Source organism: Choloepus didactylus, chromosome 21, assembly GCF_015220235.1.
Source record: "Choloepus didactylus isolate mChoDid1 chromosome 21, mChoDid1.pri, whole genome shotgun sequence".
Taxonomy (NCBI): Eukaryota; Metazoa; Chordata; class Mammalia; order Pilosa; family Megalonychidae; genus Choloepus; species Choloepus didactylus.
The window spans coordinates 19,891,268-19,904,678 of record NC_051327.1 but is presented as its reverse complement, the minus strand read 5'-3'; the positions used below and the strand labels follow the sequence as shown (position 1 = coordinate 19,904,678).

The 13,411-nt window shown below is 44.0% G+C and overlaps 1 protein-coding gene across 1 annotated transcript; it reads right to left on the bottom strand.

The window, feature by feature from the left end:
- Positions 1–11,240: 11,240 nt before the first annotated feature.
- Positions 11,241–12,266, bottom strand: LOC119517838 (olfactory receptor 1F12-like). Its single transcript, XM_037814898.1, has one exon. It carries the CDS (start codon positions 12,264–12,266, stop codon positions 11,364–11,366), a length of 903 nt encoding a protein of 300 aa, XP_037670826.1. The 3' UTR covers positions 11,241–11,363.
- Positions 12,267–13,411: the final 1,145 nt, after the last annotated feature.

The following is a 13,411-nucleotide window of genomic DNA, read 5'->3' as shown; positions in this document are numbered from 1 at the left end:
CTATTGCTGTTTATTAAAAAACATAATTTAAAAAAATTCTTTGAATTAGGATCGAGATAAGATCCATACATGGTAATTTGTTGCTTTGTCTTCCAGATCTTACAATCTAGAGTTCCCATCCTTTTTTTCCCCTTAAAATTAACTCATGGAAAGAACTGGATTATTCTGTGGAGTTTTCGCTGTTTGCTTTCCCAGGACATTGTTTGACATGTTTCTCTTTCCTCTATATAAACTAAAAACTTACAGACGTGTACCCAGTTTCATGTTTCACCTGTTGGCAAGAACACACTATAGTTGGCATGTCTGGTTGTTTCTCTTTATATGTTGTTAGGAGCCTAGAGCTGTTTATTTCATTAATCCTGTGAATGACTGCTAGCTGGAATACTTTTGTAAGAAGTTTTCCTCATTTACTATTGGGTTACCCTTAGATATGGTTCATACAGGAAAGGCAGGAGAAGTGCTTGATTCTTCCTTCCCTGTATTTACCATTTTTCACAATAATGAGTAGTTTGCTTTGCTTTCTGGAAAGGTGATCAGCGATTATTTTTTCAATCATAATGCACTCATGGATGTAAACATTTGAAAACAATCAATCCATTGCAGTTACTGTTCTTATTGATGTGCAAAGCATTTCTCCTTTGCCCAGTGGGAGCCTCTTAGAGTTGGCTGATTCCTTTTGACACAACCCTAGTCATCTTGGACAGCTTCTTTGCTTTCTGCTACAAGATGTTCGTGGCTCATCTCATACATTTCCTGCCCCTTTTCAGAGTGAAAGGGGTGCTCTTAATTATGCGAGGTCAATGGTGTGAACTGGAACTCTCCAGTGTAAGCGGGGACATCTGGTCACCTTGTGTGTAGCACTTGGGTGCGCCTGCAGGTCTACAGTTCCTTCACACGGCTGTGAAACTCCCTTCAGTCCTGCTACCGTGGTGGGGTGGGCAGGTGCCCCAAAAGGGGAGAGGGAAAGGCTGGCCCTCCTGAGATATGACCTGGGAAAGAGAAAGTTCTTTTCTTCTGGGTAGTGGTTGAGCCAGGAAACTTTCTGCCCAAGTCTTTCCCTGGGGAGCTATTTTTGTTTAATTCCCTCTGAAAATGACAGTTGTGTGCAGGCTAACAATTCTTTTTCTTTTTTTTTTCATTCAATGCATTTTTTTAAATGCAGTTTTATTGATACATATTCACACACCATACAATCCATCCAAAGTACCAAAGTATACAATCAGTGGCTCCCAGTATCATCACATAGTTGTGCAATCATCACCACAATGAATTTTAGAACATTGTCACTACTCCAAAATAATAATCCCTTATCCCCTCCATTGTTGACCCCTAGTATTGGTGTGGTACATTTGTTACTGTTGATGACAGAATGTTAAGGTATTACTTTGATTCTTAAATATCCCCTTATCTGTTTTATCCCAGCTGAGGAACAAGAAGAACTTTTGCTTTTTTTAGGAAATAAGCTGGTTTCAAGCCCATCCCTCTCCACCCTGCAACACAAGGTTGACTTTATCCCCTTCTGAGATGGGGAAAATAATTGGCAGGAATGTGGTTCTCTTGCATTTATGCTCTTTTAAATTCTGCCGGGGTTTCTCAACCCCAGCACTATTGACATTTTGGGCCTCATAATTCTTTGCTGTGGGGGCTGTCCTGTGCATTATAGGATATTTAGCAGCATCCCTGGCTCCTATCCACTAGTTGCTGGTAGCAAGCACCCTTCCCCTCCCCCCAGTTGTGACAAGTGACAACCAAAGATGTTTCCAGGCATTGTCCAATGTCCCCTGGACGGGGTGGGGGGTGGATATCGGCCCAGGCTGAGAACCACTTTTCTTAGCTATCAGAATAATATCTGACGTGAGCTGGATGATTTAGCTATTGAAAGAAAGGACTCGGATTCCAAGGACTGAAGCTGTTTCCTGCTAAGCTTAAAACCCCAGCCTAGATCACTTAAGTTAAATGTAATATTTCCAAACAGGGCCAGGAGCTCTTGAAGTAGAATCTCAGGATGGGGTCCTGGAAAGCTATAACAAACAACTTAGGGTAGTTCCTATGTAGGCAACCAGCTCTAGCACCGTTGCTTTGGGAACCCACTGTACAAGTCCCTCTCCAGGCAAGAACCTGCCACAAAGCCTGTCCGTCACAGTGAGCTTTTGCTTGGGGCCTAAATTAATCTTCCCTAGAAACACGCATGCTTAGTGGGGACCACTTAAACTCTCTACAACCAGGTACAACTGTAACCGGTGCCCTGCTGGTGACAGTGCCAGGCAGAACCCCATTCCAGGTTTGGGATTCTCACCACAGAAAGAATTCAGAGACGAGGGGCCAGTAGGAATAAGTAGTAAAGTTTATTAAAGAAAAAGAGAAAGAATGCACATTAAAGAGATAAAGTGGATGTGTTCAAGGGAGAAGCTCGCACTGAGTGGCAGTGGGTTAGCTTGTTATGAAGGGAAGTTTTACACTGGTTTTCTTATCTCAACCTTTGAACACCTGGTGTCTTCTTTGTTCTAGTTGGAGATAGTTATCACAGTTATCAGAACTTGTGACCTGCTCTTGCATGTCTAAAATTTGTCTTTGGGCGGATGTATAACAACCTTTATGACCCCATGCTTTCTGTTATTAAGTAGGAATTTGCCTTGGGCCCATGATTTTACAAACTTTTATTGTTTGGGGAGGCTTCCGAGCTTTAGGGGAAATTGTTGTCCCATGAGGTGTTTGGCTGAAGTTCTCAGCTCTGCATTAACTCTTTTGAAGTGGGATAGAAGACTTGGGACCACAGCCCGGATGCCCTATTCTATCCTGCCTCACAAGCTTTTTTCCTTCATGCTAAGAGGTCTTCAAGGCACACAGACAAATATCTGAATGAATGAAAGGCTTGGATTTTTACCTTTTTTTCATACTTAGAAGGCGTTCATTTGAGTGCCTTGGAAAGAAAGAGCACTAGGAGTCATCCCAATTGCCTCTCCCCTCTGGCCATTGTCTCTAGCTGTTGGGCCACCAATTGCACTTATACTGAATCCACTTATCAGAATTCCACAAGCCACTCACTTGGTTTCCTGCAATTTCTTATTCTTATCTTGCCTTTTTGTTGTTGTTTATTATCTCAGTAAAGCACATACTTCAAGAGATCCATCTTGTCCAACCTGTCCCCAGTATTGACAAGTAAAATCTCCTATAAAAATCTGTTATGATGTGTGTGGGTTGGGGTTAGAGAGAGGCAATATTCTTCATTGTGTTTGTGGGAATTTAAGCTGCTAGGAGAGTGAGGATGGAAAGGGTTGGGTGATGCAGGTGTTGTGCTGAAGAAGCAGAGGGACATAAGGGAAGCAGTTTGGTTTTCTGGGAGCACACGTAGGTTCCGGTGAAATGACTGCCGTCTCCGCCATGTGCTCCAGCCGCAGCACCACCATCTAAAGTGGCCAAAGACTGGGCAATGGTGGCAAACCTGAGAGCTTCCCACGTGTGTCCTCCCTTCATGCAGTCTCTTGAGAAGGTGGTGGATTAGGTCTTAGATAGAGACCAGGAGAAGAGAGGTGGTAGAAGTCTTTATTTGCTTTCTCTCTTTGACTCCCACCTCTCGGAGCTATACTTTCTCTACGGCTGTGAAAATTTGAGGGAAACCCAAGCTATATCATTTAGAAAGTTCACTGACTTCAGTCAAAGGGCTTGGCATGTTATATGAACAGGAAAAGTAGACTGATAAGTAGCGTGTCACTGAGAGTCAGTCTTCTCACCAGATCCTTCTAGGCTTCATTTCTAAGTGTTCCTGCTGCCCAGACTAAGGTGTGGGTGGGAGAAAAGGGAAATAAGTGATGAAAAAAACAACAGGTAAAACGATGTGGTTCTAGCCTATAAATAGACCAGTGGAATAAAATGAAAGACTCAGAAATTGACCCAACTACAAATAAAAATCTAGTATGACTTAAAGATGATATTTTAATTCACTGGTGCAGAAATCAATTTTTTTTAGTGCTGTTGGGATAACTTGGATAACCAACTGGAAAAAAACAAAAATTGATGCATTTCTCACACTGTATTCAAAAATAAACTCCAGATGGATCTGGGATCTAAATGTGAGAATGAAACTATGTAAGTCTAGAAGACAACATGGATGAAGTCCTCCATAACCTGGATGTAGGGAAAGGGTTTTAAACTGACTCAAACCCCAGATGCAATAAAAGAAAAGAGTAATGAATTCGTACATAAAAATAAATTTTTGCATAGCAAGAAATACAATAAGCAAAGACAAATGACAGACTGGAAGAAAATATTTGCAACATATAGATAGCACAATTTAAGGGTTAATATCCGTAATATACAAGTAACTTTTTAAAAATAATCCAAAAAAAAAGACCAAAAACTATACAAAAAGTGGCAAAACTTGAATTCACAAAAATGTATAAAAATGGCTCTTAAACGTATGAAAAGATGTTCAACTTGCTCATAATAAGAGAACTGCAAATTAAACTGCACTGGGATATTTCTTACCTGTCAGATTGGCAAAAATTTTAAAACTTGACAGTGCACGCTCTTGGTGAGGTTGTGGGGGTGACAGGAACTCTTAGGTATTGCTGATGGGAATGCAAACTTGTGTAGCCTCATATATATGCATTTATTCTGAAGATATACCATAACAATAGGAAAATACCCATTGGTGAGAGCAGTGTCAGTGCTTAATGAGGGGAAGCCAAATTCTAATGGGTTTTTGCTCTCCCTGAAATCCTAACTCATGTACACAAATACCTACTTGAAGATTTTATACTGGATTATTTTACTGGACTATCAAATAGGCATCTCAAACTTAGCACGTACAAAACCAAACTCTTCATTCTCTCACCATCATCGAAATCTATTTTTCCTCGTCTTTGTGAATGGGCACTCCATTCTCCCAGTTGATCAGGCCAAAAAGCCTAGATACCTCTCTCTCATACTCCACATCCAAACCATCAGCAAATCCTGTTGGCTCTACTTTCAAAATAAATACTCTGGCAACTTCTCACTACCTCCAAAACTTTCAGATAGGTCCAAGACACCATATTCTCTCCTGGACAATTTTATTAACTTCCTAATTAGTTTCCCTGCTTCTGTTCTTTCCCTCTATAGCCTCTTCACAATGAAGAACCAGATAATCTTAAAAAAAATTCTATTTTGAAATAATCTCAAACTTCTAGGAAACAAGTAAACATAAAAAAAAAAAATACAGAAAATTCCAATATACCCCCTACCCAGATACCCATGTTTACCAACTTTTACCATTTTGCCACATTTGTTGTATCATTCTGTCATCTCTATATATCTGTCTATATCTATCTATCTATCTACCTATTTATCTTTTTTCTAAGCATATGTGAGTAGGTTGCATATATCATGCTCCTTTATCATTTAATATTTTCATGTATAGTTAACTAGAAACAAGGATGTTAACTTATATAACCACATTAAGTACAATTAGAACCAGATAATCTTTTTTTTATTACAACAGATACAACTCACATCTGACTAGCTTTGTTTCCTCTTTCCCCTCCCACAGCCGTGTTCACTGGGCTTTTTCCTTATGATGGAGCAATCAGTGTACTTTCTGCACACATGGACTTTTAAGTCCCTCCTTACAGGGTACAAATGGATTTCAATAATTTAAACAAACAATTAGGTTATGCTTAATCACTGTAATTTTAAGGTACTGTACACAGGAATGAAAATAGAACCAGACAATCTTTTTTTTTTTTTTTTTTGGCTTTTATAAAGGGTTTATTAGGTTACAAATTTACAGTTCTAAGGCCATAAAAGTGTCCAAACTAAGGCATCAACAAGAGATACCTTCACTGAAGGAAGGCCAGTGGTGTCTGGAACACCTCTGTCAGTTGGGAAAGCAGGTGGCTGGCATCTGCTGGTCATTTGCTCCTGGGTTCTGGTTTCAAAATGGCTTTCTCCAAAACATCTCTGGGCTTCTGTCTCTCTTAGCGTCTCTCTCTCAGCTCCTGTGAATCCTTGTTTGTTCTCCCAGGGCGTTTCTCTCTAAGCATCTGAGGGGTTCTCTCTTAGCTACTGTGATGATTAGGTTCATGTGTCAGCTTGGCCAGATGATGGTGTCCAGGTGTCTGGTCAAGCAAGCACTGGTCTAATTGTTACTGCAAGGACATTTGTGGCTGGTTAATAAACCAGAAGGCTGGTTTATTAAATCATCAGTCAATTGGCTGCTGCTGTGACTGATTACATCAATGAAGGGTATGTCTTCCACAATGAGAGAATTCAGTCAACTGAATTTAATCCAATTGGTCGAAGACTTTTAAGGGAGACAGACAGAGGACCTTCACTTCTTCTTTGGCTAACCAGCAAAGCATTTCCTGAAGAGTTCATCGAAGTTGCCAGTTCGTTTCCTGAGGAGTTCATTGAACACGTTCATTGAAATTGCCTGTTGGCTGCCTGAGGAGTTTCTTGAACATCTTCATTGGAGTTGCCAGTTTGCTGCCTGCCCTATGGAATTTGGACTTGTGCATACCCACAGTTGTTGACACACTTTTATAAAATCTTATATTTATAGATCTCTTGTTGATTCTGTTTCCCTAGAGAGCCCTAACTAATACAGCTTCTCTGAGGCAATCTCTGGGCTTCATCTCTTAGCTTAGTGTGCTGATGTGGATGTATTATGTCCCCCAAAACTCCATATTCTTTAATGCAATCTTGTGGGGGCAGACATATTAGTGTTGATTAGGTTGGAATCTACTGATTGTTTCCATGGAGATGTGACTCAATCAACTGTAGGCAAGACCTTTGATTGGATAATTTCCATGGAATTGTTACCCTACCCATTCAGGGTGGGTCTTAACCGAATCACTGGAGCCTTATAAAAGAGCTGACAAACAGAAGGAACTCAGTGCTGCAGCTGAGAGAGACACCCTGAAGACGGCGCTTGAAAGCTGATGCTGACATTTTGGCGAATGCCATTTTGAAATGCAAACTTGGAGTAAGCAGATGCCAGCCACATGCCTTCCCAGCTAACTAAGGTTTGCCAAATGCCAGTGGCCTTTCTCCACAGACAATCTTTTAAAAATATAAATCGGATTCTTTAACTTCTGTGTTCAGAATGTTTCAAAGTCTTCCTTTCTCCGAGTAAAAGCCAGAGTCCTTACTTAGCTAACAGTTCTTTGCTGTACATGCCAAGCATGCCCCGCTTCACGGTTTGCTCTTGTGGTTCTCTTTGCCTAGAATATTCTTCCTTGTTCTAGTTTGCTAATGCTGCGGAATGCAAAACACCAGAGATGGATTGGCTTTTATAAAAAGGGGGTTTATTTGGCTACACAGTTACAGTCTTAAGGCCACAAAGCGTCCAAGGTAACACCTCAGCAATCGGGTACCTTCACCAGAGGATGGCCAACGGCGTCCGGAAAACCTCTGTTAGCTAGGAAGGCAGCTGACGTCTGCTTCAAAGCTCCGGCCTCAAAACGGCTTTCTGCCAGGACGTTCCTCTCTAGCAAGCTTGCTCCTCTTCAAAACATTACTCCCAGCTGCACTCTGTCCAGTCTCTTTGAGTCAGCATGTTTATATGGCTCCCCAGATCAAGGCCCACCCTGAATGGGCAGGGCCATGCCTCCATGGGAACATCCCACCAGAGCCACCACCCACAGCTGGGTGGGGTACATTCCAAGCAAATCTAATCAGCACCAAAAGCCTGTCCCACAAGACTACATCAAAGATAATGGCGTTTGGGGGACAAAATGCATTCAAACCGGCACATTCCTCCAGACCTTTATGCAGCTTTCTCCCTCTCTTCATTTGAGTTTCTGTTCTGACAGACTTTCCCTAACTACCCGGGATGGTTTTAAAACATGTCTGCAAGTTCTTTGACACTCTTCCCATCAGGAGATGGAGTCCAGTTCCCCTCCTCTTGCATATGGTCTGGGCTTCGGGACTCACTTCTAACAAATAAAATGTGAAGGCAGTGATGCTGTGTAACTTCTGAGGCTGGTCATCACGGGAGATGCTCGGGATGCTCGCCCTGGGAACACAACCACCAGGCCGTCAGGAAGCCCAAGGCACAGCGGCCGGTCACACATCCCAGACACAGTCCTAGCTGTGGTGCCAGCTGACAGCCAGCGTCAACCAGTAGACAAGTGAGTGAGGAATCCTTTGAGCTAACCCCAGTTCCCAGCCCTCATTCGACACAACCGTGTGAGAGAGAACTGCCTGGCTGAGCCCCGCCACCCCCAGAACTGAGGGAGGTAAAAATACGTGATTGTTGTTGTTTTAAGCCAGTAAGTTTGGGGTGGTTTGTTACGCAGCAGTGGGTAACTGGTACACAACACTTCCTATCAATCCCTGATTCCCTCACCCAGATTTATTCTTCTTTAGAGCACCTAGATATGTCATACTAGAAATTTATTTATTTATTTATTTTTCTGCTCTCCTTCCGTACTCCCTGAACATCAGCTGTGTGAAAGTGGAAACTGTGTCCAGTGCCTGGGACATAATAGACCCTTGAGTTCAAATTATCTTTGTTAAATGAATGTACCTTTGGCCCTGTGGTATGGAGGATGCACCTGAGGTTAACAGAAAAAGTATTGGAGAGAAAATGTTACAGGACTTGGCACTCACTGTACACACACTATTTATTATCGTCATCATCATTATTATTATAATCCTCGTTATTCTTGAAGATGCGTCCTCTTCCTTACTAGTGATCCTTAATGTTATTTTTTGATGTGGATAATGAAACTAATTCATTTCTTTCTTTCATTTAAAACTATTGATTTTTAAAATAGAAATGATAATTCTGGTGTGGTCATGGGGTTGCTTTTTAAGTTTCTGAGTCTGTAGGAGCCACTGAGTTTCTGCACCTTGTATAGATGCACTGTGTGCAGGATGAGGATGAGAACATTCCAGCCCCTGAACCCCTCAGCCTCCAGGCCAGGACTAGGGCCACGAGGGAAGAACTACCTTACCTAAGCCCTGCCGGGGAGAGGACCTGAGCCAGAAAGCCGCCTCAGCTCACCAGTGGGCAAGGTCACTTGAAGGTGTTTCATGTTTATTCAAACTGCTTCTTCTATTTCATGTCCAATTCCTTTTTTTTTTTTTTAACCTTGGGGTCTCATCATTGCATTATTCACCATTACAGCAAATGCATATTAAAGAAAGATCTCTTCCCCATATTGAAGTCAACTTTTTTCCACATCATTTTTATAGGTTCGAGATGAGATTTTGTTACTGTTTTTGTGGTTTTATGGTTAGAGACCCAGGAAAGGCTGAATCCTGCCCTGTCAATCATCCCAACTCCTGAGGTAAACAATATGCTCAAAAGACAATACAGAGGGAGGGTCAAGGTACCATTTATTAGTATGTGAGCCACAGCCCAAATCCTCCATCACTGGGCTCACTGGTAAAAGGTAGGATGGAAAATAGTTTAGGCTTGCCCTCTCCCCACTCTCACCCCATATCTGAATTGAGGACCTGCTTGTTCAGGTGTGTGTGTGTGTGTGTGTGTGTGTGTGTGTGTGTGTGTGTGTGTGTGTGTGTGTGTGTGTAGAGAGAGAGAGAGAAAGAGGTAACTGGATACCAAGTGGGGACTCCAGCCAGCCATGTGGGATTAGAACGGACCAGGCTGGAAGGAAGGGAGTTTTATCCCTGGATCCTGAGCCTTCAAGGCACAGTAACCCTGCCCTTCATAAAATATGGGCCAATGAACTACTTGGGCTCTGTCCAACCATATAAATAACTCTTTTTGTCCTTGGATGGGGTTGGAGAGACATAAAAGGAATATGTTAAGGCAAAATCATGAGGAGAAAGACCTTAAGTGTTCTTTTCTCCAATTTTGCTATCACCATTATTGTCCTCATCATCGTTGTCATCAGCAACATCTAAGCAGCCTACTTTTATTGGGTCATTATTTTATACTAGATACTGTGATAGGTTCTTCTAGGGAGAGGGTTATTAAGATGAACAGGATCTTTTATACAACTTAGAAGACCTAACAATCCTGACTGGGGTGGAGTTGGGGGTGAACATGAATAATGCAAAGCAGAGTATGAAAAGGGATGTAATAGAATTCACAGATCTCCGTCTGCCACCCCTCAAAGTTCTGTGGCGTTCCAGAGGGGAGAGAAGACCTTCTTTTAGCAGTGGAGACTTGAGGGTGGCTCCATGAAGGACGTGGTATTTGATCTAAGCCCTGAAGAATCAGCAGAATTTGGATCAATAGAAATGGGCAAGATGGGTCTGCTAGAATAACATAAGAAGGGGCTAAAATCACAGTGTGTGTCTTAGAAAGGTGAGTTTCTGACTGACTAGAGTAGAGTCAAATGGCTAGTAACTGGAGGAGCCTGGACCAGGAGCCAGTGGTTATGACTTTCTGTGGAATGCTGTTTCTTCTACCACACCCCTTGCAAAGATCTCAGGCAGCCTAGGACATTATCCTATTGGACAGTTACAACTTCTCCAGCCATAAACTCATTTTTATGAGGCCTTTATCCCTTGTCTCCTTCTCTTAGTGAACTTGTAGAGAAGCATATTGAGGAGGGGTATTATGGCCCATCTCCTTTATAGTCTTCATATCTCGGGAACCAACTCTAGGTCTGGCCTCCCGTCTCATCTCATCATGTGGATGGCAACCTTTCTTTCCTAAGAAAACCTAAAACACCTAAGTGGGACAGTGTGGGCAGGGAGCCTTCTCAGGTGCTCAGCTGAGTCAGTGGTGAGACATTCACTGAAGGTATTCCTGATACAAGTATTAGGGTTATCGAGCCCCATCCAGCAGGATCCAAGGCCAAGAGTGGAGGAGCTTCAAGGACGGCCATCAAGCCTGTCTCCAGAGACACATTCAACCCTGAACGTGAAGATGGTTACTGGGGAGGTGGGGTGCAGAAGAAGTAAAACATCTCTGGTAGAAGTCACGTGTGCCAGTTTGAATATTGTGATGCATGATAGTTAAGGGATTTGAGGAACTGTGGGGGAGCAGGTATGAGAACTTTCAGAAGACATCTTTTTGGCACAGGCTGTAAGCACAGGTCATGGGCTCCTGTGAGTTTACCTTGTTCCTGTGGAATGTAAAACCTTCCCAGCCCCCTCCAGGAGAGCTGCAAAGCTAATTTGCATCTGTTTACAGGGTTCTGAGTCTTTAGGGGGAGAGTTCATTTCCCTCTTAGTAGCCTGGGCAGGGACCAAGAAGTTAGGAACCTACAAATTCTCTAGTTATTTCAGCAATGAGGGGTTCCCCTGCCATGTTGACCATCTAGGACAATGAGGCGTGCGTTCTTCTCACCCTCTGTGTGTGGAGCCTATCTCTGAGGTTCATCCTCTCTCAGCACAAAGGCCCTGAGGGGCAACCGTGCTGCCTCACAACCCACAAGATAAAACCTTCATGCTGAACAGTTTCCTTAGAGCTCCCTCATGTCCTTGTTCCGCAGGCAGTAGATGAACGGATTCAGCATGGGGGTCACTACCATGTGCATCACCGAAGCCAGTGAGCCCTTCTCAACGGAGTGGGAGGATGAGGGGCTCAGGTAGACCCCTGTGATGGTCCCGTAGAAGAGAATGACTACAGTGAGGTGGGAGCTGCAGGTGGAAAAGGCCTTTTGCTTGTCCCGGGCAGATGGGACCTTGAGCACAGTGGACACAATGTAGATGTAGGAGACGAGAATGCCAAGGAAGGGAATGAGGACGATCAAGCCCCCCACCAGCAGAATTGTGAGCTGGTTGAGCTGGGTGCTGGAACAGGACAGCTGGAGCAGAGGGACGAGGTCACAAAAGAAGTAAGGGATGACGTTGCTGGCACAGAACTCCAGCCGGGCCACAAGGAGAGTGTGCAGCAGGGAGTGGAAGTTGGCGATGAGCCAGGAGCTGCCCAGCGTCAGGGCACAGATTTGTAGGCTCATCATGGTGGAGTAGGGCAGGGGGTGGCAGATGGCCACATAACAGTCATAAGCCATTGCTGTCAGGAGGAAGTTGTCCAGGTTGGCAAGCAAAACGCAGAAGTAGATCTGGGTGAGGCAGCCACCATAGGAGATGGACTGGGTCTGCATCTGGATATTCACAAGCATCTTGGGGACTGTGGCGGAGATGAAGCAGAAATCCACCAGGGAGAGGTTGCTGAGGAAGAAGTACATGGGCGTGTGGAGATGGGAGTCCGAGCCAATGGCAAAGATGATGCGCAAGTTCCCTGCTGTGCCGACCAGGTACATGACAAGAAAGAGCCCGAAGATCAGCTCCTGCTTCTCTGACTGACTGAAGAACCCTAGAAGGATGAACTCAGGGGCACTTGTGTGGTTTCCAATTTCCATGGTTGACTGGTCCTGCTGGGAGATCCAGGCCAGTCACAGACTACAGAGGGGATGGGGTTCCTTCCTTCCCTCATGCAATTTCTCAACCCATGTCTGCTCACATCTCTATGTTCATTTTGTACAAACCCCAATGAAGGCTCCTCACCCATCAAAGGAAAAGCCTCAACCAAGAAGTCCTGTGGCCCCCAAGACCCCAAAACCAGGGTTTTAACTCTTTCACCACAAAAATGCTGCTGATCCTGAGCCCCACAAATCTCCGTCTTCCACCCCTGAAAGAAGAGACCTTGTAACATAATGGCCATACACTCAGTGGTGGCAACAAAGAGGGGGTGGCTTAGGGTGTTTTAACCCTTCTAATTTCCATCACACTCATGTTCTTTGATATGAGTAACTGATGTTGTCTCAATAATAAATAAAGAGCTATAGAAATGTATCCCCTCCCACTTCCAACATGATTGCCACCCACAGGTCCTTCCAATACAGAATTCTGGAATTATGAGGCACATGCCATAGGACCAGCAGGTATCGTTTGTACCTAACAGAACTCCTTCCCCTCCAGATGGTTTTCCTCTCTTGTTCCCCCCACCATGTAGAGTCCAGGGTTCAGGGGGCTCTGGCTGCCACTCATCTCTGACTCTGGGACGCCTTGGTCCTGGCGATGATGCTTTGGGGATGGAGTGGGTCAGTGCAGGCCTGGGCAGAAGGGCCTGCCGACTGGCACAGCTCAGCCAGCCCTTCTGTCTGGGCTTACCCAGGAAGGGACTTGCTCTGGAGGGTGGTCAGAGATGGGGAAGAATTGTCCCTGCAGATAACAAAGAAAAACTACAGGTGTCACACTGGCCAATGAAACAGACAGCAGCAGGGCAACACAGGGACCCCACTCAACTGGAATTCATAATAGTTCAGTGAGAAGCCTCATTAGCAGTACTGTAATTTATTTTTTATTGCTTCACAACACATGGTTGGGATTTGGGTCCTGTGAGAATGTGAGTCCATAAAGAGGAAGGGAAGAAGGAAAGGACTGGAGTTAGCATGCTGATGGGGGATGGAGATGGGGGTTGGGGGAAATCAGTCTGGGAGAGCTCTAGAGGTGGGATTCTGGGCCTGCTTAGGAACTGGGCAGGAGGCAAAAAGAGGAAAGGGAT

What these genes read in the sequence shown, in the direction of transcription:
- LOC119517838 (XM_037814898.1), bottom strand. Translation starts at nt 12,266, where the DNA reads ATGGAAATTGGAAACCACACAAGTGCCCCTGAGTTCATCCTTCTAGGG.